Genomic DNA, 27,860 nt, shown 5'->3' on the forward strand with positions numbered 1-27,860 from the left:
CCCATTCCCCCCCCAAAACTCAGAGCTCAACCCCGTCTGCTGCAGGGACTCACCTGGATGCTGGGCACGATGTGGGCACAGTGTGGGCGCAGGCTGGACCCTGAGGGTGCCAGGCCACAGCCCCTGGAGGGTTTTATCCCCGAGCAGGAGTGGGTGGGTGGCAATGCCACCCAAAATGTCACCCGTGGCCCACGCAATCGGGGCCTACGCACGGGCACATCGACGCAGGAGGGCGCCTGGCATCACTGCACCCTTTGATGTGGCACCTGCTTGGCACTGGCATCACCCACCAAGGGAGCCAGGATGCCAGGGTGGGGACTGAGATGAAAAGAGCTGCCCTGGGTCCTGCTGTCATTCACGCGTGCCCCCCATGCCCAGTCACATGGCACCAATGCCAGGGATGCCAAATGTGTCTTTTATCCCAGGTTGGCACCTGGGTGCTGGCATTGCCCCAGCCTATGGGACGCCCAGGGAAGGGAGGTGGCACAGGGGTGGGCACAGGGGAAAGGACCATGTAGCTCCTGAGATGGAGAGCAGGGGATGCCCAGCACTCTGCCAGGGTGCCCAGTTTTGTGCTTAGTTGGAAGGCAGTGGATGCCCAGCTTAGTGTGAGGACAGAGGGCAGGCAGTGCCCAGATCCAATGCCAGGAAAAGGGCAGAGAATGTCCACTGCAGTGCCAGGACAGAGGGCAGGGGATGTCCAGATCCATGCCAGGACAGAGGGCAGGATGTGCCCAGATCCATGCCAGGACAGAGGGTAGGATGTGCCCAGATCCATGCCAGGACAAGGGCAGAGAATGTCCACTGCAGTGCCAGGACAGAGGGCAGGATGTGCCCAGTTCTGTGCCAGAATGGAGGGCAGGGAATGTCCAGTTCCATGCCAGGATGGAGAGAAGGAGATGCCCAGTTTTGTGCCAGGTCAGAGGACGAGGAATGCTCAGATCTGTGCCAGGAGAGAGAGCAGGGGATGCCCAGGTCTGTGCCAGGGTGGAGGGCAGAGAATGCTGAGCTCCATGCCAGGATGAAGGGCAGGGGATGCCCAGCTCTGTGACAGATAATGTCCATCTCTGTGCCATGCTAGAGGGCAGATGATGCCCAGCTCTGTGCCAGGACAGAGGACAGGCAAAGCCCAGCTCCATGCCAGGTCAGAGGGCAGGGGATGCCCAGTCTAATGCCAAGAGCTGCCCAGTTCCATCCTAGGACAGAGGATGCCCAGTTTAGTGTGAGGGCAGAGGGTAGGCAATGCCCACCTCTGTGCCAGGGGCTGCGCAGCACCACGCCAGACAATGCCCAGCTCAGTACCAGGACAGAGGGCAGGGGATGCCCCACTGACCGGGGGTCCCCCCTCACTCGGCTGTCCCTGGCACCCTGGCACCCTGGCACAGGGCTCCTGGCACCACTGCCAGCCCTGCCTGTGCTCACGTGCCTGTGCCAGTCATGCCCCGAGATCAAACCCGGCGCAGGCACCCGGCCTGCCCTGGCACTGCCAGCCACACCGCCCTGACACAGCGGGCAGGGGCAGAGCTGCGGGGGCTCAGCACCCAGCCCGGGGGCTCAGCACCCATCCGTGCGGCTCAGCACCCAGCCCGGGAGCTCAGCACCCATCCGTGCGGTTCAGCACCCAGCCCGGGGGCTCAGCACCCAGCCCGGGGGCTCAGCACCCATCCGTGCGGCTCAGCACCCAGCCCGGGGGCTCAGCACCCAGCCCGGGGGCTCAGCACCCATCCGTGCGGCTCAGCACCCAGCCCGGGGGCTCAGCACCCAGCCCGGGAGCTCAGCACCCATCCGTGCGGCTCAGCACCCAGCCCGGGGGCTCAGCACCCATCCGTGCGGCTCAGCACCCAGCCCGGGGGCTCAGCACCCATCCGTGAGGCTCAGCACCCAGCCCGGGGGCTCAGCACCCAGCCCGGGGGCTCAGCACCCATCCGTGCGGCTCAGCACCCAGCCTGGGGGCTCAGCACCCATCCGTGAGGCTCAGCACCCAGCCTGCGGCTCAGCACCCATCCGTGCGGCTCAGCACCCAGCCCGGGGCTCAGCACCCATCCGTGAGGCTCAGCACCCAGCCATGGGGCTCAGCACCCATCCGTGCGGTTCAGCACCACATGGGCTCGGCCCATCTGGGCTCAGCACCCATCCGTGCGGCTCAGCACCCAGCCATGAGGCTCAGCACCCAGCTATGGGGCTTGGCACCAGTCGTTGAGGCTCAGCACCCACCCAAGGGATTCATCACCCATCTATGAAGCTCAGCACCCATTGGTGAGGCTCAGCACCCATCGGTGAAGCTCAGCACCCATTGGTGAGGCTCAGCACCCATTTATGAAGCTCAGCACCCATCAGTGAAGCTCAGCACCCATCGGTAAAGCTCAGCACCCATCAGTGAGGCTCAGCACCCATCGGTGAAGCTCAGCACCCATCAGTGAAGCTCAGCACCCATCGGTAAAGCTCAGCACCCATCGGTGAGGCTCAGCACCCATCAGTGAGGCTCAGCAGCCATCAGTGAGGCTCAGCACCAATCGGTGAGGCTCAGCACCCATTGGTGAGGCTCAGCACCCATCAGTGAGGCTCAGCACACATCAGTGAGGCTCAGCACCCATCAGTGAGGCTCAGCACACATCAGTGAGGCTCAGCACCCATCGGTGAAGCTCAGCACCCATAGGTGAGGCTCAGCACCCATCCGTGCGGCTCAGCACCCATCCGTGCGGCTCAGCACCCAGCCCGGGGGCTCAGCACCCATCCGTGCGGCTCAGCACCCAGCCCGGGGGCTCAGCACCCATCCGTGCGGCTCAGCACCCAGCCCGGGGGCTCAGCACCCATCCGTGCGGCTCAGCACCCATCCGTGCGGCTCAGCACCCATCCGTGCGGTTCAGCACCCAGCCCGGGGGCTCAGCACCCATCCGTGCGGCTCAGCACCCAGCCCTGGGGCTCAGCACCCATCCGTGCGGTTCAGCACCCATCCCGGGGGCTCAGCACCCATCCGTGCGGCTCAGCACACAGCCCTGGGGCTCAGCACCCATCCGTGCGGTTCAGCACCCAGCCCGGGGGCTCAGCACCCATCCGTGCGGCTCAGCACCCAGCCCTGGGGCTCAGCACCCATCCGTGCGGCTCAGCACCCATCCGTGCGGCTCAGCACCCATCCGTGCGGCTCAGCACCCAGCCCTGGGGCTCAGCACCCATCCGTGCGGCTCAGCACCCAGCCCGGGGGCTCAGCACCCATCCGTGCGGTTCAGCACCCAGCCCTGGGGCTCAGCACCCATCCGTGCGGCTCAGCACCCAGCCCGGGGCTCAGCACCCATCCGTGCGGTTCAGCACCCAGCCCTGGGGCTCAGCACCCAGCCCGGGGCTCAGCACCCATCCGTGCGGTCAGCACCCACCTGGGCTCAGCACCCAGCCCGGGGGCTCAGCACCCATCCGTGCGGCTCAGCACCCAGCCCGGGGGCTCAGCACCCATCCGTGCGGTTCAGCACCCAGCCCTGGGGCTCAGCACCCAGCCCGGGGGCTCAGCACTCATCCGTGCGGTTCAGCACCCAGCCCTGGGGCTCAGCACCCATCCGTGCGGCTCAGCACACAGCCCGGGGGCTCAGCACCCATCCGTGCGGTTCAGCACCCATCCCGGGGGCTCAGCACCCATCCGTGCGGTTCAGCACCCATCCCTGGGGCTCAGCACCCATCCATGAGGTTCAGCACCCAGCCCGGGAGCTCAGCACCCATCCATGAGGGTCAGCACCCAGCCCTGGGGCTCAGCACCCATCCGTGCGGCTCAGCACCCAGCCCTGGGGCTCAGCACCCATCCGTGAGGTTCAGCACCCAGCCCTGGGGCTCAGCACCCATCCGTGCGGCTCAGCACCCAGCCCGGGGGCTCAGCACCCATCCGTGAGGTTCAGCACCCATCCCGGGGGCTCAGCACCCATCCGTGCGGCTCAGCACCCATCCCGGGGGCTCAGCACCCATCCGTGCGGCTCAGCACCCAGCCCGGGGGCTCAGCACCCATCCGTGCGGCTCAGCACCCAGCCCTGGGGCTCAGCACCCATCCGTGCGGCTCAGCACCCAGCCCTGGGGCACAGCACCCATCCGTGCGGCTCAGCACCCAGCCCGGGGGCTCAGCACCCATCCGTGCGGCTCAGCACCCAGCCCTGGGGCTCAGCACCCATCCGTGCGGCTCAGCACACAGCCCTGGGGCTCAGCACCCAGCCCTGGGGCTCAGCACCCATCCGTGCGGCTCAGCACCCATCCGTGCGGTTCAGCACCCAGCCCGGGGGCTCAGCACCCATCCGTGCGGCTCGGCACCCAGCCCGGGGGCTCAGCACCCATCCGTGAGGCTCAGCACCCAGCCCGGGGGCTCAGCACCCAGCCCGGGGGCTCAGCACCCATCCGTGCGGCTCAGCACACAGCCTGGGGGCTCAGCACCCATCCGTGCGGCTCAGCACCCAGCTATGCGGCTCAGCACACAGCCCTGGGGCACAGCACCCAGCCCGGAGGCTCAGGACCCATCGGTGAGGCTCAGCACCCAGCTATGCGGCTCAGCACCCATCTGAGAGGTTCAGCACCCATCTATGAGGCTCGGCCTCAATTCTTAGGGCACAGCACCCATCAGTGAGGCTCAGCACCCAGCCATGAGGCTCAGCACCCAGCTATGGGGCTTGGCACCAGTCGGTGAGGCTCAGCACCCACCCAAGGGATTCATCACCCATCTATGAAGCTCAGCACCCATTGGTGAGGCTCAGCACCCATCGGTGAAGCTCAGCACCCATCTATGAAGCTCAGCACCCATCGGTGAGGCTCAGCACCCATCAGTGAGGCTCAGCACCCATCGGTGAGGCTCAGCACCCATCAGTGAGGCTCAGCACACATCGTTGAGGCTCAGCACCCATCGGTGAGGCTCAGCACCCATCGTTGAGGCTCAGCACACATCAGTGAGGATCAGCACCTATCTGTGGGTCTCAGCACTCAGACCTGAGGCTCAGCACCCATCCCTGGAGGTGGGAAGCTGCAGTGGTGGCCCTGGCACCGGCAGTGGCCCTGGCACAGGTGGTGCCCTGTCACCCATCATCGCCCTCCCAGTGCCAGCTGTGTCGCAGCTCTGACGCTGTGGCTGCTGTGGGCACAGCCTGGCACGGCTCCAGGAAGGTGCCAGGAGGGAGGAATGGGGTGGGGTTGGGTTGGAGAGAGCTCCAAGGGGATGGATTCAAACCCTTAACCCAAGAGTGCCAGGGTGCCACCAAACCACAGCCCTCAGCACCACATCTCCAGGGCTTTGAAACCCCTCCAGGCTGGCCTGAGGCTTCCCCAGGGGAGGTTCAGGTTGGCCATGAGGAACAATTTCTGCCCCTTGAGGGCTGTCTGGACCTGGCCCAGGCTGCCCAGGGCAGTGGTGGAGTCCCCAGCCCTGGAGGGCTTTCAAAGCCCTGGAGCTGTGGTGCTGAGGAACACGGTCTGGTGGTGCCCTGGCAGTGCTGGGCCCATGGTTGATGATCTCAAAGCTCTCTTCCAACCTTACTAAATCCCTAAGGAGCTCCCAAGCAGGTGGCAGGACAGGGCAGGACCTGCTCCTAACCCCAAGCTCATGCCATGCTTGAGCCATACTCATGCCAAGCTCATGCCATGCTCATGTCATTCTCATGCCCACCCTCATGCCATGCTCATGCCACACTCAAGGCTACTCTGATGACCCTGCTCATGCCAAGCTCTTGCCACACTCGTGGCCATGCTCATGGCCACCCTCATGGTCATGCTTGTGCCACAGTCAAGGCCATGTTCATGCCAAGCTTATGCCATATTTATGGGCACTCTAATGCCACCCTCATGTCCATTCTCATGCCACTCTCATGCCAAGCACACAGTGAGAAGCAGCAGTTAATCCTCCCCAACCTCACATCTCAGCCCTGCCTGCTGCTGGCAGCTCCTCTGTGCCTGCTCCCGTCCTGCACCCACCCCACGTCCCTCCTGCTGCAGCTGGGCACAAATGTGCCATGCTCCTGGCCTGGCTTCCAGGGAGAGCTTTCCTGGCAGCTGGAATCATTGGGAACTAGGGAGAGGGGACACTTTGGTGACCACCAACTACCACCATCTATGGTGGCACAGGCAGGAGGTCAGCAGCCAGCACATTGCCCAGGCCACTGCACCAGTGCCACCATGTGCCAGCTGCTGAAAAGTCAGATAGCCCCTGGGATGCTCAGCATCCCCATCCTGCCCTTGGGATGCTCATCCCTGGCCTTCCCATGTGAAGCAGAAAATCCCCATCCTGCCCTTGGGAGGCTCAGCATCCTTGTCCTTCCCATGGGATGCTCAGCACCCTCATCCTGCCCTTGGGATGCTCAACATCCCCGTCATTCCCATGGGAAGCAGAACATCCCCATCCTACCCTTGGGATGTTCAACATCCCTGTCCTTCCCATGGGAAGCATGGCATCCCTATCCTGTCCCAGGAAGATCAACATTCCTGTCCTGCCCTTGGGATGCTCAGCATCCTCATCCTGCCCTTGGGATATTCAGCATTCCCATCCTTCCCTTGGGAAGCACAGCATCCAGCTCCTGCCCTTGGAGCCCACCTCAGTGGCTGATGGCACCTGCCACATATGGGCCAAATCCATGAAGCTGGCTCCAAACCCAAGCCAAGGTCTTGGGCTCAGCACTGGGATCCTGGGATTGGGAACATGGAGAGCCTGGCCCATGGTGCCCCTGCACCAACAGGGCCCAGCAAGGGACACGTCTGCCCAGGCCCAGGAGCAGGCAGGAGAGGAGGGGTTGGCATCCCCTTGCCTAGCTCCTGTCCAGCTATGTCCCACTGTGCCCGGCCCTGTGCCCAGACTGCCCCATCAGGTGGCATGGTGGGGCCTGGGGCACCTCTCCATGTCTCCATATTTCTGCCTCCACCTCTCCCATCTCTCCATCTCCTCATTTCTCTACCTCTCCCTGTCTCTCCATGTCACCATCTCTCCACCTGTCTTTCCTCCTCTCCCTGTCTCCACCTCTCCACATGTCCCATCTCTCCATCTCTCCATCTCTCCATGTCTATCTCCATGTCTCCACTTTTCCACCTCTTCTTGTCTCCATCTCTCCATCCCTCCACCTCTCCATGTCTCCACTGCCCCAGCTCTCCATGTCTCCATCTCTCCACCTCTCCATGTTTCCCTCTTTCCACTTCTCCACCTCTCTACCTCTCCACCTCTCCATGTCTCCACCTTACCATCTCCCCCTGTCTCCATGTCCCCACCTCCCTCCATGTCCCCACCTCTCTCCATGTCTCCACCTCTCCATGTGTCCCTCTTTCCACCTCTCCAGCTTTCCATGTCTCCACCTCTCCATCTCTCCATCTCTCCATGTTTCCATCTCTCCATCTCCTTTTCTCCTTCCCTCACCTCTCTGGACTTTCTCTTCCCCGTGCCTCCTCAGCCCCGGCTCCTTCCCAGTCCCCATTCCCAGTTCATTCCCATTCCCAATCTCCTCCTCTCCACCCTCTGCGCCCGCCCCTGCCCAAGGACGCACACCCCGGTGTCCTCCTCTCCCTCCCTCTCCGGCTCCCCCCGGGCTCCTCGGACCTTGCTGGTGCTGGGGTCACCTCCAGGGGCCATCCCCCCTCGGCGGTGCCCCCGGCGCCCCCTCTGCGCCCCTCAGCCCTTCCCCCGGGCGTCCCGCGGCGGCCCCTGCGCTCCCAGCACGGTGCGCACAGCCCATGGCGGGGGCAGGAGGGCGTTTTTCCCTCCCGGGACCCCCACCTTGGGCACCCCCGGCTCACCCCCACTTGTGGGGGGCCCAAAGGGACGGGTTACACCCCCAGCCCTTCCCCTCCCGCAGCCCCGCGGGTGAGCCCCTGCCCGGCGCTGCTTTACGCACGGGGGGCTGCCCCATTCCGGGAAGCGGGAGAGGGGAGGGGTCCCCGGTGCCAAGCGATGGGTGAAGGGGGGGATCCCCAAACCCTGTCTGCCACCCTTCCCCTCACCCCTACAAACCCAGCCCCAGCTCCTCCAGCTTGGCACTGAGGTGTGGAGCGGAGGGGGGGGTGGTGGAGGATTGGCACCGAGCTGGGCATCCTTTAGTGGGGCGGGGAGGGGGGTGGCTGTGGAGTGTGTGTGGGGGTTCTCCAGGGGCTGTGGTTGGAACTGGGAGCTGCTGGTCCGTGGTTAATGTGTAATTGGGAGCATATGGCAGTGGGCAAAGGGGGGGTGTGGGGTGGGGGGGCTTTATTGAGCTGGGTGGGGAGGGAGGGTGCTGGGTGCCCTCCTGGCTGGGTGATGTTTGCTCTTCAAACATTTTACCTGCAAGGTTTTGTTGTCTTTTTTTTTACAAGGGGGGGGTGGTGGGGGTGGTTTGGGGCTATTTTAATTTTTTATCACCTGAAGAAAGGAGTGGAGGAGGGGGGAGGCCCATCTGTGTCAGGGCCAGTTCCCCTTGGAAAACTGGGAGCATTCCCATCGGGATCATTGCCACCATCTTCCCCCCTCACCTCTATCACCACCTCACTTTTGATTTCTTCATACCCCCTCCTCCCCCCCCAAAAAAAAAGGGGAGGGGGGAGGGGCTGAGGGGGTGTTATCTTATTTTTTTATCACCCAAATAAAGGGGGGTGGGGGTGTGTGTGCACCTGTGCTGGTTCCAATCCCCTTTGGAAAATTGGGATGATTCCCTCTGGGATCATTCCCACTATCTCCAACCACCCTCCCACCCCTCTAATCACCATCACCTTCAGCACCCCCCAAAATAAAACAAAACCTGGGGGGGGGAGGGAGGGAGGGGTTGGGCTGCCTCTCCCACCCCCCAAATAAAGCAGGGAGGGGGCATCTGTGCTGGTTCCAATCCCTGTGGAAAACTGGGACCATTCCCACTGTCAACATCCACACCCCCACCAGCACCACCAGCACCCCCAATCTTTGATTTCTTCAACAGCCCCAAAAAAACCCAACCCAAACCACCACCAATCACCCAGCCCTAATTGGGGAGGGGGGGGGAGAAAGGCTGCCACAAATCCCCAAACTGGGAGGACTGGGATGGAGGAGGCAATTCCAAGCTCTTCACCATATGGTGGCACCTCCTGGTCTTTTCCCTTGTTTGCTTGGTGGGATGGTCCTGGAGGTGCTCTTAGGGCCACCCCCTTCCTCTTCATCTTCCTCTTCCTCCTGTCCTCTGTGACATCAGAACCCAGTTCCACCCAGCACCACACCAGTACAGCAGCTGCCAGCTGGCTCTGAGGACCCTCCCAGCTCAGGCTTCTTCCAAGGCTTCACAGGTACCACCTTGAACCCACCCCTGGGCACCCCCAGTCTTAGTCATGGCCAAGCAGGGGGGGTGGGGAGGGAAGGGGTTGGGTGGGAGAGTTCTTGTCCCATGAAGCCATGAGGAGCAATTCCCAGTTAGGAACTGAGTGGTGGAGGAACCTCTGACTGGGACTTCCTCCAGGAATCACCTGCTGTGGTCTCACCTGGTCGAGCCCCATTGTGCTTGCTCCTCATCTGTGCACAAGGACCGAGCTCACAGCCCCTCTGAGATCCCCCAAAGAGATCATGGACCCCCACCCTGATATCCCTCAGAGGGATCATGAGCTCCCAACTTGCTCACTTTCCCCATGGGAACATTTCTGCCTGGGGACAGAAGTCCTGGTGTCACCTCATGGCACGGCATGGAGCAAGATTCCTGCTGGGGCAAAGCCAAGGAAGGTTGGTGGGGGGTGTGGGGGCCCCTAAGGGGACTTGAGTCTTGTTGGGACCTTCCCAGAGCAGTTTTGCTGCAGGAGGATCTATCCTTGTCCTCCAAGAGAAGGAGATCAGGTGCTTCCCGTTGCTTCTCGCCAGTGGGAGATCCACCAGGTGGTCCGTCTAAAGGTGAGGATAATCCTCTTGGCTTGAGGGGTGGTGGAGCCCTGGAGCAGGCTGCCCAGAGATGTGGAGTCTCCTTCTCTGGAGAGATTCCAACCCCACCTGGCCGTTGTGATGGTGGACAGCCTGCTGTGGGTGACCCTGCTTTGGACTGGGTGATCTCCAGAGGTCCCTTCCCACCACCACCATGCTGGGATTCAGGGATTCTGTCCCCACTGTTGGACTTCTTTTGCTGAAGATCATGATCCATGTCTCCAACCAACCTTCCCAAGCCCTCCAGGAAAGCAGCTCCATGGCTGTGGTGGGATTTGGGGGCTGGAGCAGGAGAGGTCCACTCTGGAGGTGTCCAAGAAGTTTTGGTGTGTCTCAGGTGAAAGCCCAGAGGTGTCTGCCAGGCGGTTTGGTTTGGTTTGGTTTGGTTGGTTAGGTTGGTTTGGTTTGGTTTGGTTTGGTTTGGTTTGCTTGGTTTGGTTTGCTTTGGTTGGTTTGGTTGGTTTGGTTGGTTTGGTTTGGTTGGTTTGGTTGGTTTGGTTGGTTTGGTTGGTTTGGTTTGGTTGGTTAGGTTGGTTTGGTTTGGTTTGGTTTGGTTTGGTTTGGTTTGCTTGGTTTGGTTTGGTTTGGTTGGTTTGGTTTGGTTGGTTTGGTTGGTTTGGTTGGTTGGTTGGTTTGGTTGGTTGGTTTGGTTGGTTTGATTGGTTAGGTTGGTTTGGTTGGTTTGATTGGTTTGGTTTGATTTGGTTGGTTGGTTGGTTTGGTTGGTTGATTTGGTTGGTTTGATTGGTTTGGTTGGTTTGGTTTGGTTGGTTGGTGGTTTGGTGTTGGTTTGGTTGGTTTGGGTTGGTTGGTTGGTTTGGTTGGGTTTGGTTTGGTTGGTTTGGGTTGGTTTGGTTTGGTTGTTTGGGTTGGGTTGGTTTGGTTTGGGTTGGTTTGGTTGGTTTGGTTGGTTTGGTTTGGTTGTTTGGTTGGGTTGGTTTGGTTTGGTCAGGTTGGTTTGGTTGGTTTGGTTTGGTTTGGTTGGTTTGGTTTGGTTTGCTTGGTTTGGTTGGGTTGGTTTGGGTTGGTTTGGTTGGTTTGGTTTGGTTTGGTTTGGTTGGTTTGGTTGGTTTGGTTTGGTTTGGTTTGGTTTGCTTGGTTTGGTTGGTTTTATTGGTTTTGTTTGTTTGGTTGGTTTGGTTGGCTTGGTTGGTTTGGTTGATTTGTTTGGTTGATTTGATTGGTTTGGTTGGTTTGATTGGTTGATTTGGTTGGCTTGGTTGGTTTGGTTGGTTTGGTTGGTTTGATTGGTTTGGTTGGTTTGATTGGTATGATTGGTTTGGTTTGGTTGGTTGATTTGGTTGGTTTGATTGGTTGGTTTGATTGGTTTGGTTGGTTTGGTTGGTTGGTTTGATTGGTTTGGTTGGTTTGGTTGGTTGATTTGGTTGGTTTGGTTGGTTTGGTTTGGGTTGAGTTGGTTGGTTTGGTTGGTTTGGTTGGTTTGGTTTGGTTTGGTTGGTTTGGTTGGTTTGGTTTGGTTGGTTTGGTTTGGTTGGTTGGTTTGGTTTGTTTGGTTTGGTTGGTTTGGGTTGGTTTGGTTGGTTTGGTTTGGTTGGTTTGGTTTGGTTTGGTTGTTGGGTTGGTTCGTTTGGGTTGGTTTGGTTGGTTTGGTTGGTTTGGTTTGGTTTGGTTTGCTTGGGTTGGTTGGGTTGGTTTGGTTTGGGTTGGTTTGGTTGGTTTGGTTGGTTTGGTTTGGTTGGTTTGGTTGGGTTGGTTTGGTTTGTTCAGGTTGGTTTGGTTGGTTTGGTTTGGTTTGGTTGGTTTGGTTTGGTTTGCTTGGTTTGGTTGGGTTGGGTTGGTTTGGGTTGGTTTGGTTGGTTTGGTTTGGTTTGGTTGGTTTGGTTTGGTTGGTTGGGTTGGTTTGGTTTGGTTGGTTTGGTTTGGTTGGTTTGGTTGGTTTGGTTTGGTTGGTTTGGTTTGGTTTGGGTTGGTTAGGTTGGTTTGGTTTGGTTGGTTTGGTTGGTTGGTTTGGTTTGGGTTGGGTTGGTTTGGTTTGGTTTGGTTTGCTTGGTTTGGTTTGGGTTGGTTTGGTTGGTTTGGTTTGGTTGGTTTGGTTGGTTTGGTTGGTTTGGTTTGGGTTGGTTGGGTTGGTTTGGTTGGTTTGGTTGGGTTGGGTTCGTTTGGTTTGGTTTGGTTGGTTTGGTTGGTTTGGTTTGGTTGGTTTGGGTTGGTTGGGTTGGTTTGGTTGGTTTGGTTGGTTTGGTTGGTTTGGTTGGTTTGATTGGTTAGGTTGGTTTGGTTTGGGTTGGTTGGTTGGGTTGGTTGGGTTGGTTTGGGTTGGTTGGTTGGTTTGGGTTGGTTTGGTTTGGTTGGTTGGTTGGTTTGGTTGGGTTGGTTTGGTTGGTTTGGTTTGGTTTGGGTTGGGTTGGTTTGGTTGGTTTGGTTGGTTTGGTTTGGTTGGTTTGGTTTGGTTGGTTTGGTTGGTTTGGTTTGGTTGGTTTGGTTTGGTTTGGTGGTTTGGTTGGTTTGGTTTGGTTGGTTTGGTTGGTTTGTTGGTTTGGTTTGGTTGGTTTGGTTTGGGTTGGTTTGGTTTGGTTGGTTTGGTTTGGTTGGGTTGGTTTGGTTTGGTTGGTTTGGTTGGTTTGGTTTGGGTTGGTTTGGTTGGTTTGGTTTGGTTGGTTTGGTTTGGTTGGTTTGGGTTGGTTTGGTTGGTTTGGTTTGGTTTGGTTGGTTTGGTTTGGTTGGTTTGGTTTGGTTGGTTTGGTTGGTTTGGTTTGGTTGGTTTGGTTGGTTTGGTTGGTTTGGTTTGGTTGGTTTGGGTTGGTTTGGTTTGGTTGGTTTGGTTTGGTTGGTTTGGGTTGGTTGGTTTGGGTTGGTTTGGTTGGTTTGGTTTGGTTTGGTTTGGTTTGGTTTGGTTGGTTTGGTTTGGTTTGGTTGGTTTGGTTTGGTTGGTTTGGTTTGGTTGGTTTGGGTTGGTTTGGTTTGGTTGGGTTGGTTTGGTTTGGTTTGGTTTGGTTTGGTTTGGTTTGGTTTGGTTTTGTGTGGCACCTCCATGGCTCAAGGGTTGGATTTGATGGTCCCAAAGATCTTTTCCAACCTAAGCAACGATTCCAGGATCCATTGCCATGAGATCTCCCAGAGTGTCCCCATGGAAATGTCCTCCCTTTCCTCTTCCACGGTGTCCCTCAGCACCTCTGCTCCATGCCTGGTGCTCAGAGCTGCTCTGCTGTGGGGCTGAAACCTCTGGTGGCACAAAGGACAAGATGGTTCCTCCAGGAACCAACAGCTGCTCTCCTCACCCCATCATGCTCCCTGGTGGTCTTGGAGGCACCACGGGGGGGAACCTGGTCAAGAGTCTCTCTGCAGGTGTCCCATGGACCTGCTGTTTTGTGTTCCTGGCTGCTGGGGTGGCAGGAGGTGGCTCTCACCCTGCAGACCTCAGGGAGCTGTGGGGCAGGATGGAGAGGACAGGCAGGGCAGCAGGAAGGGGGTGTTGGGTGTTGTGGTGGTGACCCACGAGTGGAACAACCTTAGGAGAGGGTCTGCTGGGAGAGAAGGTTGTGGAGGAGGTGGACAGAAAGGATGGGACCAGGGACAAGCACAGGAGCTCTGGGATTGATGTGGGGAGAGCCAACCTGGATCTTCTGAGCTGGCAGAGGAAGTGGCAGGGTGGTGGAACACTTCCAGCCAAAGGAGAGGAGCTCTGCTTGACCTGGTGATCCCTCACCAGCTTCTCCTTAACTGGGCTGGGCTCCCAGTGCTGCAAACCCGACCCCACAGCTGGACCTGTGGTGGGACACTAGGACCAGACCCCAACTCTGGAGTGAATGGCAGAGCTGGGGAGGAACAGGAGGGACAAGAGGTGACCCCACGGGCAGGGGATGGTGCCTGGGAGGGTTCAGGTGGGTCTTGGACCACCCATGACCCAGCACAGAATCCTGGCTCCTGTCATCTCCTCTGCTCCTGCCACCTCTGCTCTCTTGTCAGCCCAACCCCCTCCATGACCCTGGCACGACCCTGCCACCTCCAGCCCCTCACCCCTGCAGGACCCCAGCACCCAGTCCCGGTGGGATGGGCGTGGAGGAACTCTTCTTCCCCTGTGGCTTGGCAAAGGGAGTGGCCAGAGATGATGAGACACAGCTCAGCCAAGCCAGCTCTGGGGCTTGCTGGTCTCTTTGCTCTGCTGCTCCTCAAGTGCAGAGATGTCCCCAAAGCAGCATGGTGCTGGTGGGAAGGGACCTCTGGAGTTCATCCAGTCCAACCCCCCTGCTCCAGCAGGGCACCCACAGCAGCTTGCCCAGGGTCACAATGGCCAGGGGGCGTTGGAAGCTCTCTGGACAAGGAGACTCCACCACAACCCCTCTGGGCTCCACCACAACCCCTCTGGGCTCCACCACCCTCAAAGTCAAGCTGTTTCTCCTGATGGAACATTCCACGTTGCAGTTTGTGCCCATTGCCCCTTCTTCTATCACTTGGCACCACTGACAAGAGTCTGCCCCCATCCTCTTGCCCCCCACCCTTTAGCTCTTGCAGAGCATTGCTCAGATCCCCTCTCAGGCTGCTCTTCTCCAGGCTCAACAGCCCCAGGTCCCTCAGTTGCTCCTCACAAGTTCTCCAGACCCTTCACCAGCTTTGCTGCCCTTCTCTGGACCTCAGCATCTTCCCAGCCTTTGCTGGCCTCTCTCCAGCAGCTCCCAATCTCTCTGGGACTGGGGAGCCCAGAACTGGATCCAGTTCTCCAGCTGTGGCCTCCCCAGGGCAGAAGGACAGGAGAATGGACCTCAGGTGTTTCCGTCCTCTGCTCCTCATTCTTCTCCCAGCAGGGTGGGCAGGGGACGTGGCCAAGCCAGCTCCAGCTCCTCACAAGAAGATCCACCTCCTGTTGGCCATTCCAAGGCACTAGAAGCCCCCTGAGCCCCACCATGCAACACCAAGGTAGGTGATGGCTGCTGCCCCAGGGTGCCTTCAGGGTGCATCATCCTGGAGCCCTTGGGGCTGGGGGATCAGGAGAGGTCTCATGTTGGCCTCTGCTCCATCACAAACGAAGCTGCTAAAGCCCACATTTGGTGCTAGAAGCTGGTCCAGATGGGGCTCTGCAGGGTCCTCCCAGCCCCTTGGGATCAGAGAACCACAGAGCACCTCAAGGACCACCTGGTCCAACCTTTCTTGGTCAGAGCCTGGTCTGCCTAAGCTGGCCCAGTACCTTGTCCAGCTGAGCCTTCACAGTGGCCAAAGGCAGGGAAGGGTTCCTCTGCCCACCCCAAGCTGTCACATGCTTGGTGGCTGCCTTCTCCTGTTGCCTCTCTCTGGAGGAACCTTCTTTACCTCCTTCATGGGATGGTCCAAACCATTCCCTGCCTGCTCCTGCCCCACCACCCAGAAAATCACACAGCCATGAAAGCTGGAAAAGACCTCTAAGGTCATCAGGTCCAACCCCCAGCCCAACACCCCCATGCCCACTGAACCATGAGATCATTGCCTCTGACCCCACCCCACACCCCCATGCCCACTGAACCATGAGATCATTGCCTCTGACCCCACCCCACATCCCCATGCCCACTGAACCATGAGATCATTGCCTCTGACCCCCACCCCACACCCCCATGCCCACTGAACCATGAGATCATTGCCTCTGACCCCCACCCCACACCCCCATGCCCACTGAACCATGAGATCATTGCCTTTGACCCCCACCCCACACCCCCATGCCCACTAACCAACATCCCCAGGTGCCATGTCCACACATTTCTTGGACCCCTCTGGGGATGGTGACTCCACCACCTCCCTGGGCAGCCTGTCCCAATGCTTGGCCCCATGAGCTCCGTGTTCCTCCAGGCTCCAAGTCCTCCAGCCCATTCCCCTCCATACCCCTACTCAGCGCCTAGAGGTCCCCAGCTGCACCAGTTCCTCACCTCAGGGTCTCCAAGAGGCCACCAAGGAGGGAAGGACAAGCAAGGTGCCCCCATCACCCTCTGCTTGGCCTCTCCCCAGGCCCCCATGGTGTGAACCAGCTGGGAGGTCTCTTTGTCAACGGGTGCCCCCTCCCCACCTGCAAGAGGAAGAAGATCATCGAGCTGGCAGCCTGTGGCGTGAGGACCTCCGACATCTCCCGCAGCCTCAAGGTGCACCTTGGGCAGGGGGGGCTTGGGAGGTCTCCTTCTCCCCAAAACCCTTTCCCAACGAGCTTCTGCCCCAGCAGTGGCCGAGGGAAGGCCAGCAGATGTCATCAGTCTGTGGTTGTGCAAAGCCCTTGAGGAGGTCCACCACAACTTCCTGCTCTCCAGTCTCTGAGCTGGAGAGATGTGGATTTGGTGGCTTCACCAAGGGCAGGTCCTGTCTGGCCAACCTGGTGGCCTTCTAGGATGGTGTAAACTGCAGCAGTGGCCAAGGGAAGGCCAACAGATGCCATCAGTCTGTGGTTGTGCAAAGCCCTTGAGGTGGTCCACCACAACAACCTGCTCTCTGAGCTGCAGAGAAGGATCTGATGGGTGGATTGGTCAGTGCATGAGGGTTTGGTTGGGTGGTTGCACCCAAAGGGGAGTGGTCAATGAGCTGCTGTCCAGGTGGAGATGGGTGACAAGTGGTGTCCCTCAGGGGTCCCAGCTGGGACCAGAGCTGTGCAATATCTCCGTTGGTGTCAAGGTCAGTGGGACTGAGGCCCCATCAATGAGTTTGCTGATGACACCGAGCTGAGTGGTGAGGTTGGCATGGCTGAGGGATGGGATCCATCCAGAGGGACCTGGACAGGCTGGGGAGGTGGGTTGAGGAGAACCTCATGGGGTTCAACCAGGCCAAGTGCAAGGTCCTGCACATGGGTCAGGGCAACCCTGGATATCAACACAGGGTTGGGAAGGAAGGGCTGGAGAGCAGCCCTGCAGAGAAGGACCTGGGGGAGCTAGGGGGTGAGAAGCTGGCCATGAGCCAGAAGTGGAGCACTGTGTCCAGCTCTGGGGCCCTTCACACAAGGAGGACATGGAACAGTTGAAGCAGGTCCAGAGGAGGCCATGAAGGTGATCAGAGGGCTGGAGCACCTCTGTTTTGGGGACTGAGAGGGGCTGAGAGACTTGAGGTTCTTCAGCCTGTAGAAGAGTAGACTCCAGGGAGACCTCCTGGTGGCCTTTCAGTACCTGAAGGGGAGCTAGAGGCAGGCTGGGCAGGCACTGCCTCGAAGGGCCTCTAGGGACAGGACAAGGAGCATTGGTTTGAAACTGGAGCAGGGCATGTTTAGGTTGGACATCAGGAGGAAGCTCTTCACTGTGAGGGTGGTGGAACATGGAACAGGTTGCCCAGGAATGTGGTGGAGGCCCCATCCCTGGAGACATGCAAGAACAGCCTTGAAGAGGCTCTGAGCAACCTGCCCTAGCTGGAGATGTCCCTGCTGACTGCAGTGGGGTTGGGAAAGAGGAGCTGGGAGGGGCCCTTCCAACCCAACCCATTCCATGATTCCATGCACAAGAGGAGCTGGGAGGGGCCCTTCCAACCCAACCCATTCCATGATTCCATGGACAAGAGGAGCTGGGAGGGGCCCTTCCAACCCAACCCATTCCATGATTCCATGCACAAGAGGAGCTGGGAGGGGCCCTTCCAACCCAACCCATTCCATGATTCCATGCACAAGAGGAGCTGGGAGGGGCCCTTCCAACCCAACCCATTCCATGATTCCATGCACAAGAGGAGCTGGGAGGGGCCCTTCCAACCCAACCCATTCCATGATTCCATGCACAAGAGGAGCTGGGAGGGGCCCTTCCAACCCAACCCATTCCATGATTCCATGCACAAGAGGAGCTGGGAGGGGCCCTTCCAACCCAACCCATTCCATGATTCCATGCACAAGAGGAGCTGGGAGGGGCCCTTCCAACCCAACCCATTCCATGATTCCATGCACAAGAGGAGCTGGGAGGGGCCCTTCCAACCCAACCCATTCCATGATTCCATGCACAAGAGGAGCTGGGAGGGGCCCTTCCAACCCAACCCATTCCATGATTCCATGCACAAGAGGAGCTGGGAGGGGCCCTTCCAACCCAACCCATTCCATGATTCCATGCACAAGAGGAGCTGGGAGGGGCCCTTCCAACCCAACCCATTCCATGATTCCATGCACAAGAGGAGCTGGGAGGGGCCCTTCCAACCCAACCCATTCCATGATTCCATGCACAAGAGGAGCTGGGAGGGGCCCTTCCAACCCAACCCATTCCATGATTCCATGCACAAGAGGAGCTGGGAGGGGCCCTTCCAACCCAACCCATTCCATGATTCCATGCACAAGAGGAGCTGGGAGGGGCCCTTCCAACCCAACCCATTCCATGATTCCATGCACAAGAGGAGCTGGGAGGGGCCCTTCCAACCCAACCCATTCCATGATTCCATGCACAAGAGGAGCTGGGAGGGGCCCTTCCAACCCAACCCATTCCATGATTCCATGGACAAGAGGAGCTGGGAGGGGCCCTTCCAACCCAACCCATTCCATGATTCCATGCACAAGAGGAGCTGGGAGGGGCCCTTCCAACCCAACCCATTCCATGATTCCATGCACAAGAGGAGCTGGGAGGGGCCCTTCCAACCCAACCTATTCCATGATTCCATGCACAAGAGGAGCTTGGAGGGGCCCTTCCAACCCAACCCATTCCATGATTCCATGCACAAGAGGAGCTTGGAAGGTCCCTCCCAACCCAACCCATTCCATGATTCCATGCACAAGAGGAGCTGGGAGGGGCCCTTCCAACCCAACCTATTCCATGATTCCATGGACAAGAGGAGCTGGGAGGGGCCCTTCCAACCCAACCTATTCCATGATTCCATGCACAAGAGGAGCTTGGAGGGGCCCTTCCAACCCAACCCATTCCATGATTCCATGCACAAGAGGAGCTTGGAAGGTCCCTCCCAACCCAACCCATTCCATGATTCCATGCACAAGAGGAGCTGGGAGGGGCCCTTCCAACCCAACCCATTCCATGATTCCATGCACAAGAGGAGCTTGGAAGGTCCCTCCCAACCCAACCCATTCCATGATTCCATGCACAAGAGGAGCTGGGAGGGGCCCTTCCAACCCAACCTATTCCATGATTCCATGGACAAGAGGAGCTGGGAGGGGCCCTTCCAACCCAACCTATTCCATGATTCCATGCACAAGAGGAGCTTGGAGGGGCCCTTCCAACCCAACCCATTCCATGATTCCATGCACAAGAGGAGCTTGGAAGGTCCCTCCCAACCCAACCCATTCCATGATTCCATGCACAAGAGGAGCTGGGAGGGGCCCTCCCAACCCAACCCATTCCATGATTCCATGCACAAGAGGAGCTTGGAAGGTCCCTCCCAACCCAACCCATTCCATGATTCCATGCACAAGAGGAGCTTGGAAGGTCCCTCCCAACCCAACCCACTCCATGATTCCATGCACAAGAGGAGCTTGGAAGGTCCCTCCCAACCCAACCCATTCCATGATTCCATGACCTGCAGGTCTCCAACGGCTGTGTCAGCAAGATCCTGAGTCACTACTACAGAACAGGGGCTGTGGAGCCCAGGGCTGCTGGTGGCAGCAGGCCCAGGATGGTGACCCCTGAGGTGGTGGCCAGGATCACCCAGCTGAAGGTGGAGCAACCTTCCCTCTTCGCCTGGGAGATCCAACAGCAGCTGCATGCTGAGGGCATCTGCAGCAGCAACAGGACCCCCAGCGTGAGTCCTCGATGGGGAGAACCCTGGGGGGGGGCTGTGGGGACTTCGGGGGGGAGATGGGGGGTGGTCCACAACCCTCTGCAGGGGGTGGTGTAGGATGGTGTCTCCATTGCTGGTGGTGATGGGCATAGATGTGGAGGGAAGAGGTTGGGAGAAGCAGGTGGGGAGGAGAAGTCCTCCCCCAGCAAGCTTGGCACCATCTTGGGCACTGGAGCACCGTGGTGGGACTGGCACAAGTGCCAGTGGTCAGCTCAGACCATGAAAGGGAACCTCCTGGTGGTGGACCTCTCGTGGTCTCCAGCCCCAGGGCGTAGGTTGCCTCATGGCAGACGTTGAGAGTCCACCAAAATGGAAGGGTGGCCTGGTCAGCAAAGAGAGGAGCAGGTGGGCATGGACCATGCCATGGAGAACCCCTGGCATGGGGAACCCATGGCATGTGCTTAGGTGTGGCTGCAGGAGAGCACCTGGGGGATGAGCTTTGGGGCATCAGCCTCAGGTTCTCCCCACCCTGGTGCTACCTGAGCACATCTCCAGCTCCTGCACTGAGCAGAAGGATGAGAGGTCCATGGGAGCAAGGGATGTCCATGGGAGCAAGGGATGTCCATGGGAACAAGGGAGGTCCATGGGAACAAGGGATGTCCATGGGAGCAAGGGATGTCCATGGGAACAAGGGAGGTCCATGGGAACAAGGGATGTCCATGGGAGCAAGGGAGGTCCATGGGAACAAGGGAGGTCCATGGGAACAAGGGATGTCCATGGGAGCAAGGGATGTCCATGGGAACAAGGGAGGTCCATGGGAACAAGGGATGTCCATGGGAGCAAGGGATGTCCATGGGAGCAAGGGATGTCCATGGGAACAAGGGAGGTCCATGGGAGCAAGGGATGTCCATGGGAGCAAGGGAGGTCCATGGGAGCAAGGGAGGTCCATGGGAACAAGGGATGTCCATGGGAGCAAGGGATGTCCATGGGAACAAGGGATGTCCATGGGAGCAAGGGAGGTCCATGGGAACAAGGGATGTCCATGGGAACAAGGGATGTCCATGGGAGCAAGGGAGGTCCATGGGAGCAAGGGAGGTCCATGGGAGCAAGGGATGTCCATGGGAACAAGGGAGGTCCATGGGAACAAGGGAGGTCCATGGGAACAAGGGATGTCCATGGGAACAAGGGGTGTCCATGGGAACAAGGGAGGTCCATGGGAACAAGGGATGTCCATGGGAGCAAGGGAGGTCCATGGGAACAAGGGATGTCCATGGGAACAAGGGAGGTCCATGGGAACAAGGGATGTCCATGGGAACAAGGGATGTCCATGGGAGCAAGGGAGGTCCATGGGAACAAGGGATGTCCATGGGAACAAGGGAGGTCCATGGGAACAAGGGATGTCCATGGGAGCAAGGGAGGTCCATGGGAAAAAGGGATGTCCATGGGAACAAGGGATGTCCATGGGAACAAGGGATGTCCATGGGAACAAGGGATGTCCATGGGAGCAAGGGAGGTCCATGGGAGCAAGGGGTGTCCATGGGAGCAAGGGATGTCCATGGGAACAAGGGATGTCCATGGGAGCAAGGGAGGTCCATGGGAGCAAGGGAGGTCCATGGGAACAAGGGATGTCCATGGGAACAAGGGATGTCCATGGGAGCAAGGGAGGTCCATGGGAGCAAGGGAGGTCCATGGGAGCAAGGGATGTCCATGGGAACAAGGGAGGTCCATGGGAGCAAGGGATGTCCATGGGAACAAGGGATGTCCATGGGAACAAGGGATGTCCATGGTCTCAAGGGGTGTCCATGGGAACAAGGGATGTCCATGGGAACAAGGGAGGTCCATGGGAACAAGGGATGTCCATGGGAACAAGGGATGTCCATGGGAGCAAGGGAGGTCCATGGTCTCAAGGGATGTCCATGGGAACAAGGGAGGTCCATGGGAAAGCAAGGGCAAGGATGTCCATGGGAGCAAGGGATGTCCATGGGAACAAGGGATGTCCATGGGAACAAGGGAGGTCCATGGGAACAAGGGATGTCCATGGGAACAAGGGAGGTCCATGGGAACAAGGGATGTCCATGGGAGCAAGGGAGGTCCATGGGAGCAAGGGAGGTCCATGGGAACAAGGGATGTCCATGGGAGCAAGGGAGGTCCATGGGAGCAAGGGATGTCCATGGGAACAAGGGATGTCCATGGGAGCAAGGGATGTCCATGGGAACAAGGGATGTCCATGGGAACAAGGGATGTCCATGGGAGCAAGGGATGTCCATGGGAACAAGGGAGGTCCATGGGAACAAGGGATGTCCATGGGAACAAGGGGTGTCCATGGGAACAAGGGATGTCCATGGGAACAAGGGATGTCCATGGGAGCAAGGGATGTCCATGGGAACAAGGGAGGTCCATGGGAACAAGGGAGGTCCATGGGAACAAGGGATGTCCATAGGAACAAGGGAGGTCCATGGGAACAAGGGGTGTCCATGGGAGCAAGGGATGTCCATGGGAACAAGGGATGTCCATGGGAACAAGGGAGGTCCATGGGAACAAGTGATGTCCATGGGAGCAAGGGATGTCCATGGTCTCAAGGGATGTCCATGGGAACAAGGGATGTCCATGGGAATAAGGGATGTCCATGGGAGCAAGGGATGTCCATGGGAACAAGGGATGTCCATGGGAACAAGGGATGTCCATGGAGCAAGGGATGTCCATGGGAACAAGGGATGTCCATGGTCCAAGGGATGTCCATGGCAAGGGTGTCCATGGGAACAAGGGATGTCCATGGGAGCAAGGGAGGTCCATGGTCTCAAGGGGTGTCCATGGGAGCAAGGGAGGTCCATGGGAGCAAGGGAGGTCCATGGGAACAAGGGATGTCCATGGGAGCAAGGGATGTCCATGGGAGCAAGGGAGGTCCATGGTCTCAAGGGATGTCCATGGGAGCAAGGGAGGTCCATGGGAGCAAGGGAGGTCCATGGGAACAAGGGATGTCCATGGGAACAAGGGATGTCCATGTTCTCAAGGGATGTCCATGGGACAAGGGGTGTCCATGGGAACAAGGGATGTCCATGGGAACAAGGGATGTCCATGGGACAAGGGATGTCCATAGGAGCAAGGGAGGTCCATGGGAACAAGGGATGTCCATGGGAACAAGGGAGGTCCATGGGAACAAGGGGTGTCCATGGGAGCAAGGGATGTCCATGGGAACAAGGGGTGTCCATGGGAGCAAGGGAGGTCCATGGGAGCAAGGGATGTCCATGGGAACAAGGGATGTCCATGGTCTCAAGGGGTGTCCATGGGAACAAGGGATGTCCATGGGAGCAAGGGATGTCCATGGGAACAAGGGAGGTCCATGGGAGCAAGGGATGTCCATGGGAACAAGGGGTGTCCATGGGAGCAAGGGAGGTCCATGGGAGCAAGGGATGTCCATGGGAACAAGGGAGGTCCATGGGAGCAAGGGAGGTCCATGGGAGCAAGGGATGTCCATGGGAACAAGGGATGTCCATGGGAACAAGGGATGTCCATGGTCAAGGGATCCATGGTCAAGGGATGTCCATGGGAACAAGGGAGGTCCATGGGAACAAGGGATGTCCATGGGAACAAGGGATGTCCATGGGAGCAAGGGATGTCCATGGGAGCAAGGGATGTCCATGGTCTCAAGGGATGTCCATGGGAACAAGGGATGTCCATGGGAGCAAGGGATGTCCATGGTCTCAAGGGATGTCCATGGGAACAAGGGATGTCCATGGGAGCAAGGGATGTCCATGGGAACAAGGGATGTCCATGGGAACAAGGGAGGTCCATGGGAGCAAGGGAGGTCCATGGGAACAAGGGATGTCCATGGGAACAAGGGATGTCCATGGTCTCAAGGGATGTCCATGGGAGCAAGGGAGGTCCATGGGAACAAGGGATGTCCATGGGAACAAGGGATGTCCATGGGAGCAAGGGAGGTCCATGGGAACAAGGGATGTCCATGGGAGCAAGGGAGGTCCATGGGAACAAGGGAGGTCCATGGGAACAAGGGGTGTCCATGGGAGCAAGGGATGTCCATGGGAACAAGGGATGTCCATGGGAACAAGGGGTGTCCATGGGAACAAGGGATGTCCATGGGAACAAGGGAGGTCCATGGGAGCAAGGGAGGTCCATGGGAACAAGGGAGGTCCATGGGAACAAGGGAGGTCCATGGTCTCAAGGGATGTCCATGGGAGCAAGGGATGTCCATGGGAGCAAGGGAGGTCCATGGAAGCAAGGGATGTCCATGGGAACAAGGGAGGTCCATGGGAACAAGGGATGTCCATGGGAACAAGGGATGTCCATGGGAACAAGGGAGGTCCATGGTCTCAAGGGGTGTCCATGGGAGCAAGGGATGTCCATGGGATCAAGGGCGGTCCATGGGAACAAGGGATGTCCATGGGAACAAGGGATGTCCATGGGATCAAGGGATGTCCATGGGAACAAGGGAGGTCCATGGGAACAAGGGATGTCCATGGGAACAAGGGATGTCCATGGGAACAAGGGAGGTCCATGGGACAAGGGTGTCCATGGGAACAAGGGATGTCCATGGTCATCAAGGGGTGTCCATGGGAACAAGGGATGTCCATGGGAGCAAGGGATGTCCATGGTCTCAAGGGGTGTCCATGGGAACAAGGGATGTCCATGGGAGCAAGGGATGTCCATGGTCTCAAGGGGTGTCCATGGGAACAAGGGATGTCCATGGGAACAAGGGATGTCCATGGTCTCAAGGGGTGTCCATGGTCTCAAGGGAGGTCCATGGGAACAAGGGGTGTCCATGGGAACAAGGGATGTCCATGGGAACAAGGGATGTCCATGGTCTCAAGGGGTGTCCATGGGAACAAGGGATGTCCATGGGAACAAGGGATGTCCATGGTCTCAAGGGATGTCCATGGGAACAAGGGATGTCCATGGGAACAAGGGATGTCCATGGGAGCAAGGGATGTCCATGGGAACAAGGGATGTCCATGGTCTCAAGGGGTGTCCATGGGAACAAGGGAGGTCCATGGGAACAAGGGATGTCCATGGGAACAAGGGGTGTCCATGGGAACAAGGGATGTCCATGGGAACAAGGGAGGTCCATGGGAACAAGGGATGTCCATGGTCTCAAGGGATGTCCATGGGAACAAGGGATGTCCATGGGAACAAGGGATGTCCATGGGAACAAGGGAGGTCCATGGGAACAAGGGATGTCCATGGTCTCAAGGGAGGTCCATGGTCTCAAGGGGTGTCCATGGGAGCAAGGGATGTCCATGGTCTCAAGGGGTGTCCATGGCTGCAGGAGATGCCCATGGGCTCAAGTGATGCCCACAGAGGTGGAATCCTCAGCCACCACCCCCTGCCCATGGCCCAACCTCCTCTTCTCCCTGCCCAGGTCTCCTCCATCAACCGGGTGCTGAGGAACCTGCCCAGCGACCTTCAGCTGGCAGCCAAGAGGGGTGAGCCTTGCTGGGGGAGGGAGGCAGGCAGGGAGGGGGTGGCACCTCAGGCTGGCATCCCAGGGGGGAGGACCTGCTGGGAGCAGGCAGAGACCTCCTGCCACCACCACCACCAGCCTCCTGGCAGCCGCCCACCCACTTGTGTGTGCACACCTGGGCCACCTTCTGCCTTTCTTGTCCCCACAGTGTCCCCTCTCACTGTCCCCTCCATCCCACCCCCCCCAGGATGCCACTCCCCCACCACAACCAGTGCCACCATCTCCTTGGGCACCCAGCACCCCGCTGCACGGTCCGGGCCCAGCCAGCGGCTCCTGTTGGGCACCCAGCAGAGGACCAGGACAATCTTCTCCAGCCAGCAGTCAGAAGCTCTGGAGAAAGGTTTGCTTCTCCTGGAGGTGCCAACCAAGCGCTTGGCATCGCCTGGGCCCAGCTGTCCCAGCGTGGTGCCAGGCTGGAGCAAAGCCAAGGCTGGGAATTGGCCCCTCCTGGGTGGGCACCCTTGGGCTCAGCCTTGTGGTGCCCCAAATCCCTCCAAGGGCTTGGTGGTGGAGCAGCTGCAGCCACCCAGCCTGGCATCACCCTCCAAAGGTGCCAGGGGGGTGGCTGTGCCCACACAGGTTGGGTCTCACCTTGCAGAATTCCAGAGGGGCCAGTACCCAGACACTGTCACCAGGGAGAGACTGGCAGAGCTCACCCAGCTCCCCGACGCCACCATCAGGGTAAGGAGGTGCCCCACCAGCTGCTGGCACCTCTCCTGGCATTGCCCTGCTCGGCCAAAGCATGCCCAGAGAAGCTGCTGGCATCAGGGCTGCCCAGCCAGCTGGCACTGGGGGGGACACAGGGCATCCTCCTGGCACATGGGCACATCTCCAAACCCTGGCACTGGTGCTGCTGGCAGAGGTGGGCACCTCGAGGTTTTGTGCCCAGCTCAGGAGGTCTCTGCCCTCTTATGGTGCGAGTGGGCAGGGCTGGCACTGCCAGGATGTGCCAGGCTGTGGTGCCTGCAGGGACAGGGGACAGAGACCCACAGGCAGCAGCCCCTGTGCCTGGTACCTTGGCTGTGCCTGGCTCTGCCCAGCATGGCCCAGGGGTTGTGAGGGCACTGCTGGGCCCTGGCTTGGTGCCATGGGGCAGGGGTGAGCAGCATGGAGCTGTAGAATCATGGGAGGCTCCCCAGCACACTCCTTGGCACACTCCTTGGCACACTCCATGGCACACTCCATGACACAACCCTTGGCACACTCCATGACATGCTCCATGGCACAATCCATGGCACACTCCATGGCACATTCTGTGGCAGAAACCATGGCAGACTCCATGGCACCACTCCCTGGCACACACCCATCCAGGGCACACTCTGTCCACCCTGTCCTCTGCCAACCCACCACCAGTTTCATGCCATCCTCTTCCCCTCCCACTGCCAGCCCAGTTTCTCCCATCTGGGTGCCCAGGCAGTGTCCTCCTGTGCCAGGGCAGGGGTGCCCACGCACACATGCCATGGTAGTGCCCACACGTGGCTGCCATGCCCTGTGCTGGAGGTGGACCCTGGAGCTTGGCAGGAGCTTGCAGCACCATGTGGTGGAGCAGACCCCAGATCAAAGCTCTCCCTTTGCCCATGGCCATGCCCAGGGTGGGGGTGTGAAGAACCCACGTGCCAAGGATGAGGGTGGCACACGGTGGGGGTTGGCACTGTTGGCACTCTCAGAGCCCCCTTCTGACCTCCCCAGGTCTGGTTCTCAAACCGAAGAGCCAAGTGGAGACGCCAGGCCAGGCAGAAGCTGGAGGCTGCTGGTGGGGCAGGTGACAGCCCATGGGGTGGAGGGGGGCAGAAGATGGCACCTGCTGCCCAGGGAGGGGGGGCTGCAGTCCAGGGGTCACTGTGAGAATGGGCAGGGCTGAAACTGGGCACTGGGCACCTTGGTTTGCTGCCCAGTGCCAGAGTCCTCCTGGGAGCTCTGGGGAGGACATGGCCACCCTCTGCCTCCCACCACCAGCAGAATGTGGCCTTCACCACCCCAAAAGCAGAGCTGGTGGCACAGGCTGTGCCATCCCCAGCCCAAAAGCACAGCTGGTGGCACAGATGGTGCCATCCCCAGCCCAAAAGCAGAGCTGGTAGCACAGGCCATGCCATCCCCACCCCAAAAGCACAGCTGGTGGCACAGGCTGTGCCATCCCCAGCCCAAAAGCAGAGCTGGTAGCAGAGATGGTGCCATCCCCAGCCCAAAAGCAGAGCTGGTAGCAGAGATGGTGCCATCCCCAGCCCAAAAGCACAGCTGGTGGCAGAGATGGTGCCATCCCCAGCCCAAAAGCACAGCTGGTGGCACAGATGGTGCCATCCCCAGCCCAAAAGCACAGCTGGTGGCAGAGATGGTGCCATCCCCAGCCCAAAAGCAGAGCTGGTGGCACAGGCCATGCCATCCCCAGCCCAAAAGCACAGCTGGTGGCAGAGATGGTGCCATCCCCAGCCCAAAAGCAGAGCTGGTGGCACAGGCCATGCCATCCCCAGCCCAAAAGCACAGCTGGTGGCACAGATGGTGCCATCCCCAGCCCAAAAGCAGAGCTGGTGGCACAGATGGTGCCATTCCCCCATGGTGCCATCCCCCACCTGTCCCCACACAGGCTCGTGGTGTGACTGGGCCCTGCCCCGTGGGGTGGCCATGGCTGCTTTCTGTCCCCTCTCCGTGAGAGCCACCAGCTCCACACAGGTAGGAGATGGCTGGGGGGGTCCCAAAAAGGGTCCCAAAGGGGGGGGGGGCTGGGAGGCTCTGGGCATCTTCTGGAGGCCACAAGCCAGGGATGGGCTCTCCTCTGCCCTCCCCATCTCTGGAGCCACCATGGAAGGGAAGGCTTGGAAGGTGCTCTCCAAGGTGCCCTGGTCCCAAAGCATCCCTACTGATGATCCATGAGATCCTGCTGGTCCCAAAGCATCCCCACGGGTGATCCATGAGATCCTGCTGGTCCCAAAGCATCCCTACTGATGATCCATGAGATCC

The 27,860-nt window shown here is 59.0% G+C and overlaps 1 protein-coding gene across 1 annotated transcript; it reads left to right on the forward strand.

The window, feature by feature from the left end:
- Positions 1–69: 69 nt before the first annotated feature.
- PAX4 (paired box 4) lies at positions 70–27,845 on the forward strand. Its single transcript, XM_054399749.1, has 8 exons — positions 70–232; positions 15,770–15,900; positions 19,235–19,450; positions 24,804–24,867; positions 25,054–25,245; positions 25,504–25,586; positions 26,595–26,667; positions 27,793–27,845. The coding sequence occupies exons 1-8, from the start codon at positions 70–72 to the stop codon at positions 27,843–27,845; spliced, it is 975 nt and encodes a 324-aa protein (XP_054255724.1).
- Positions 27,846–27,860: the final 15 nt, after the last annotated feature.

Source organism: Indicator indicator, chromosome 3 (assembly GCF_027791375.1).
Source record: "Indicator indicator isolate 239-I01 chromosome 3, UM_Iind_1.1, whole genome shotgun sequence".
NCBI lineage: Eukaryota > Metazoa > Chordata > Aves > Piciformes > Indicatoridae > Indicator > Indicator indicator.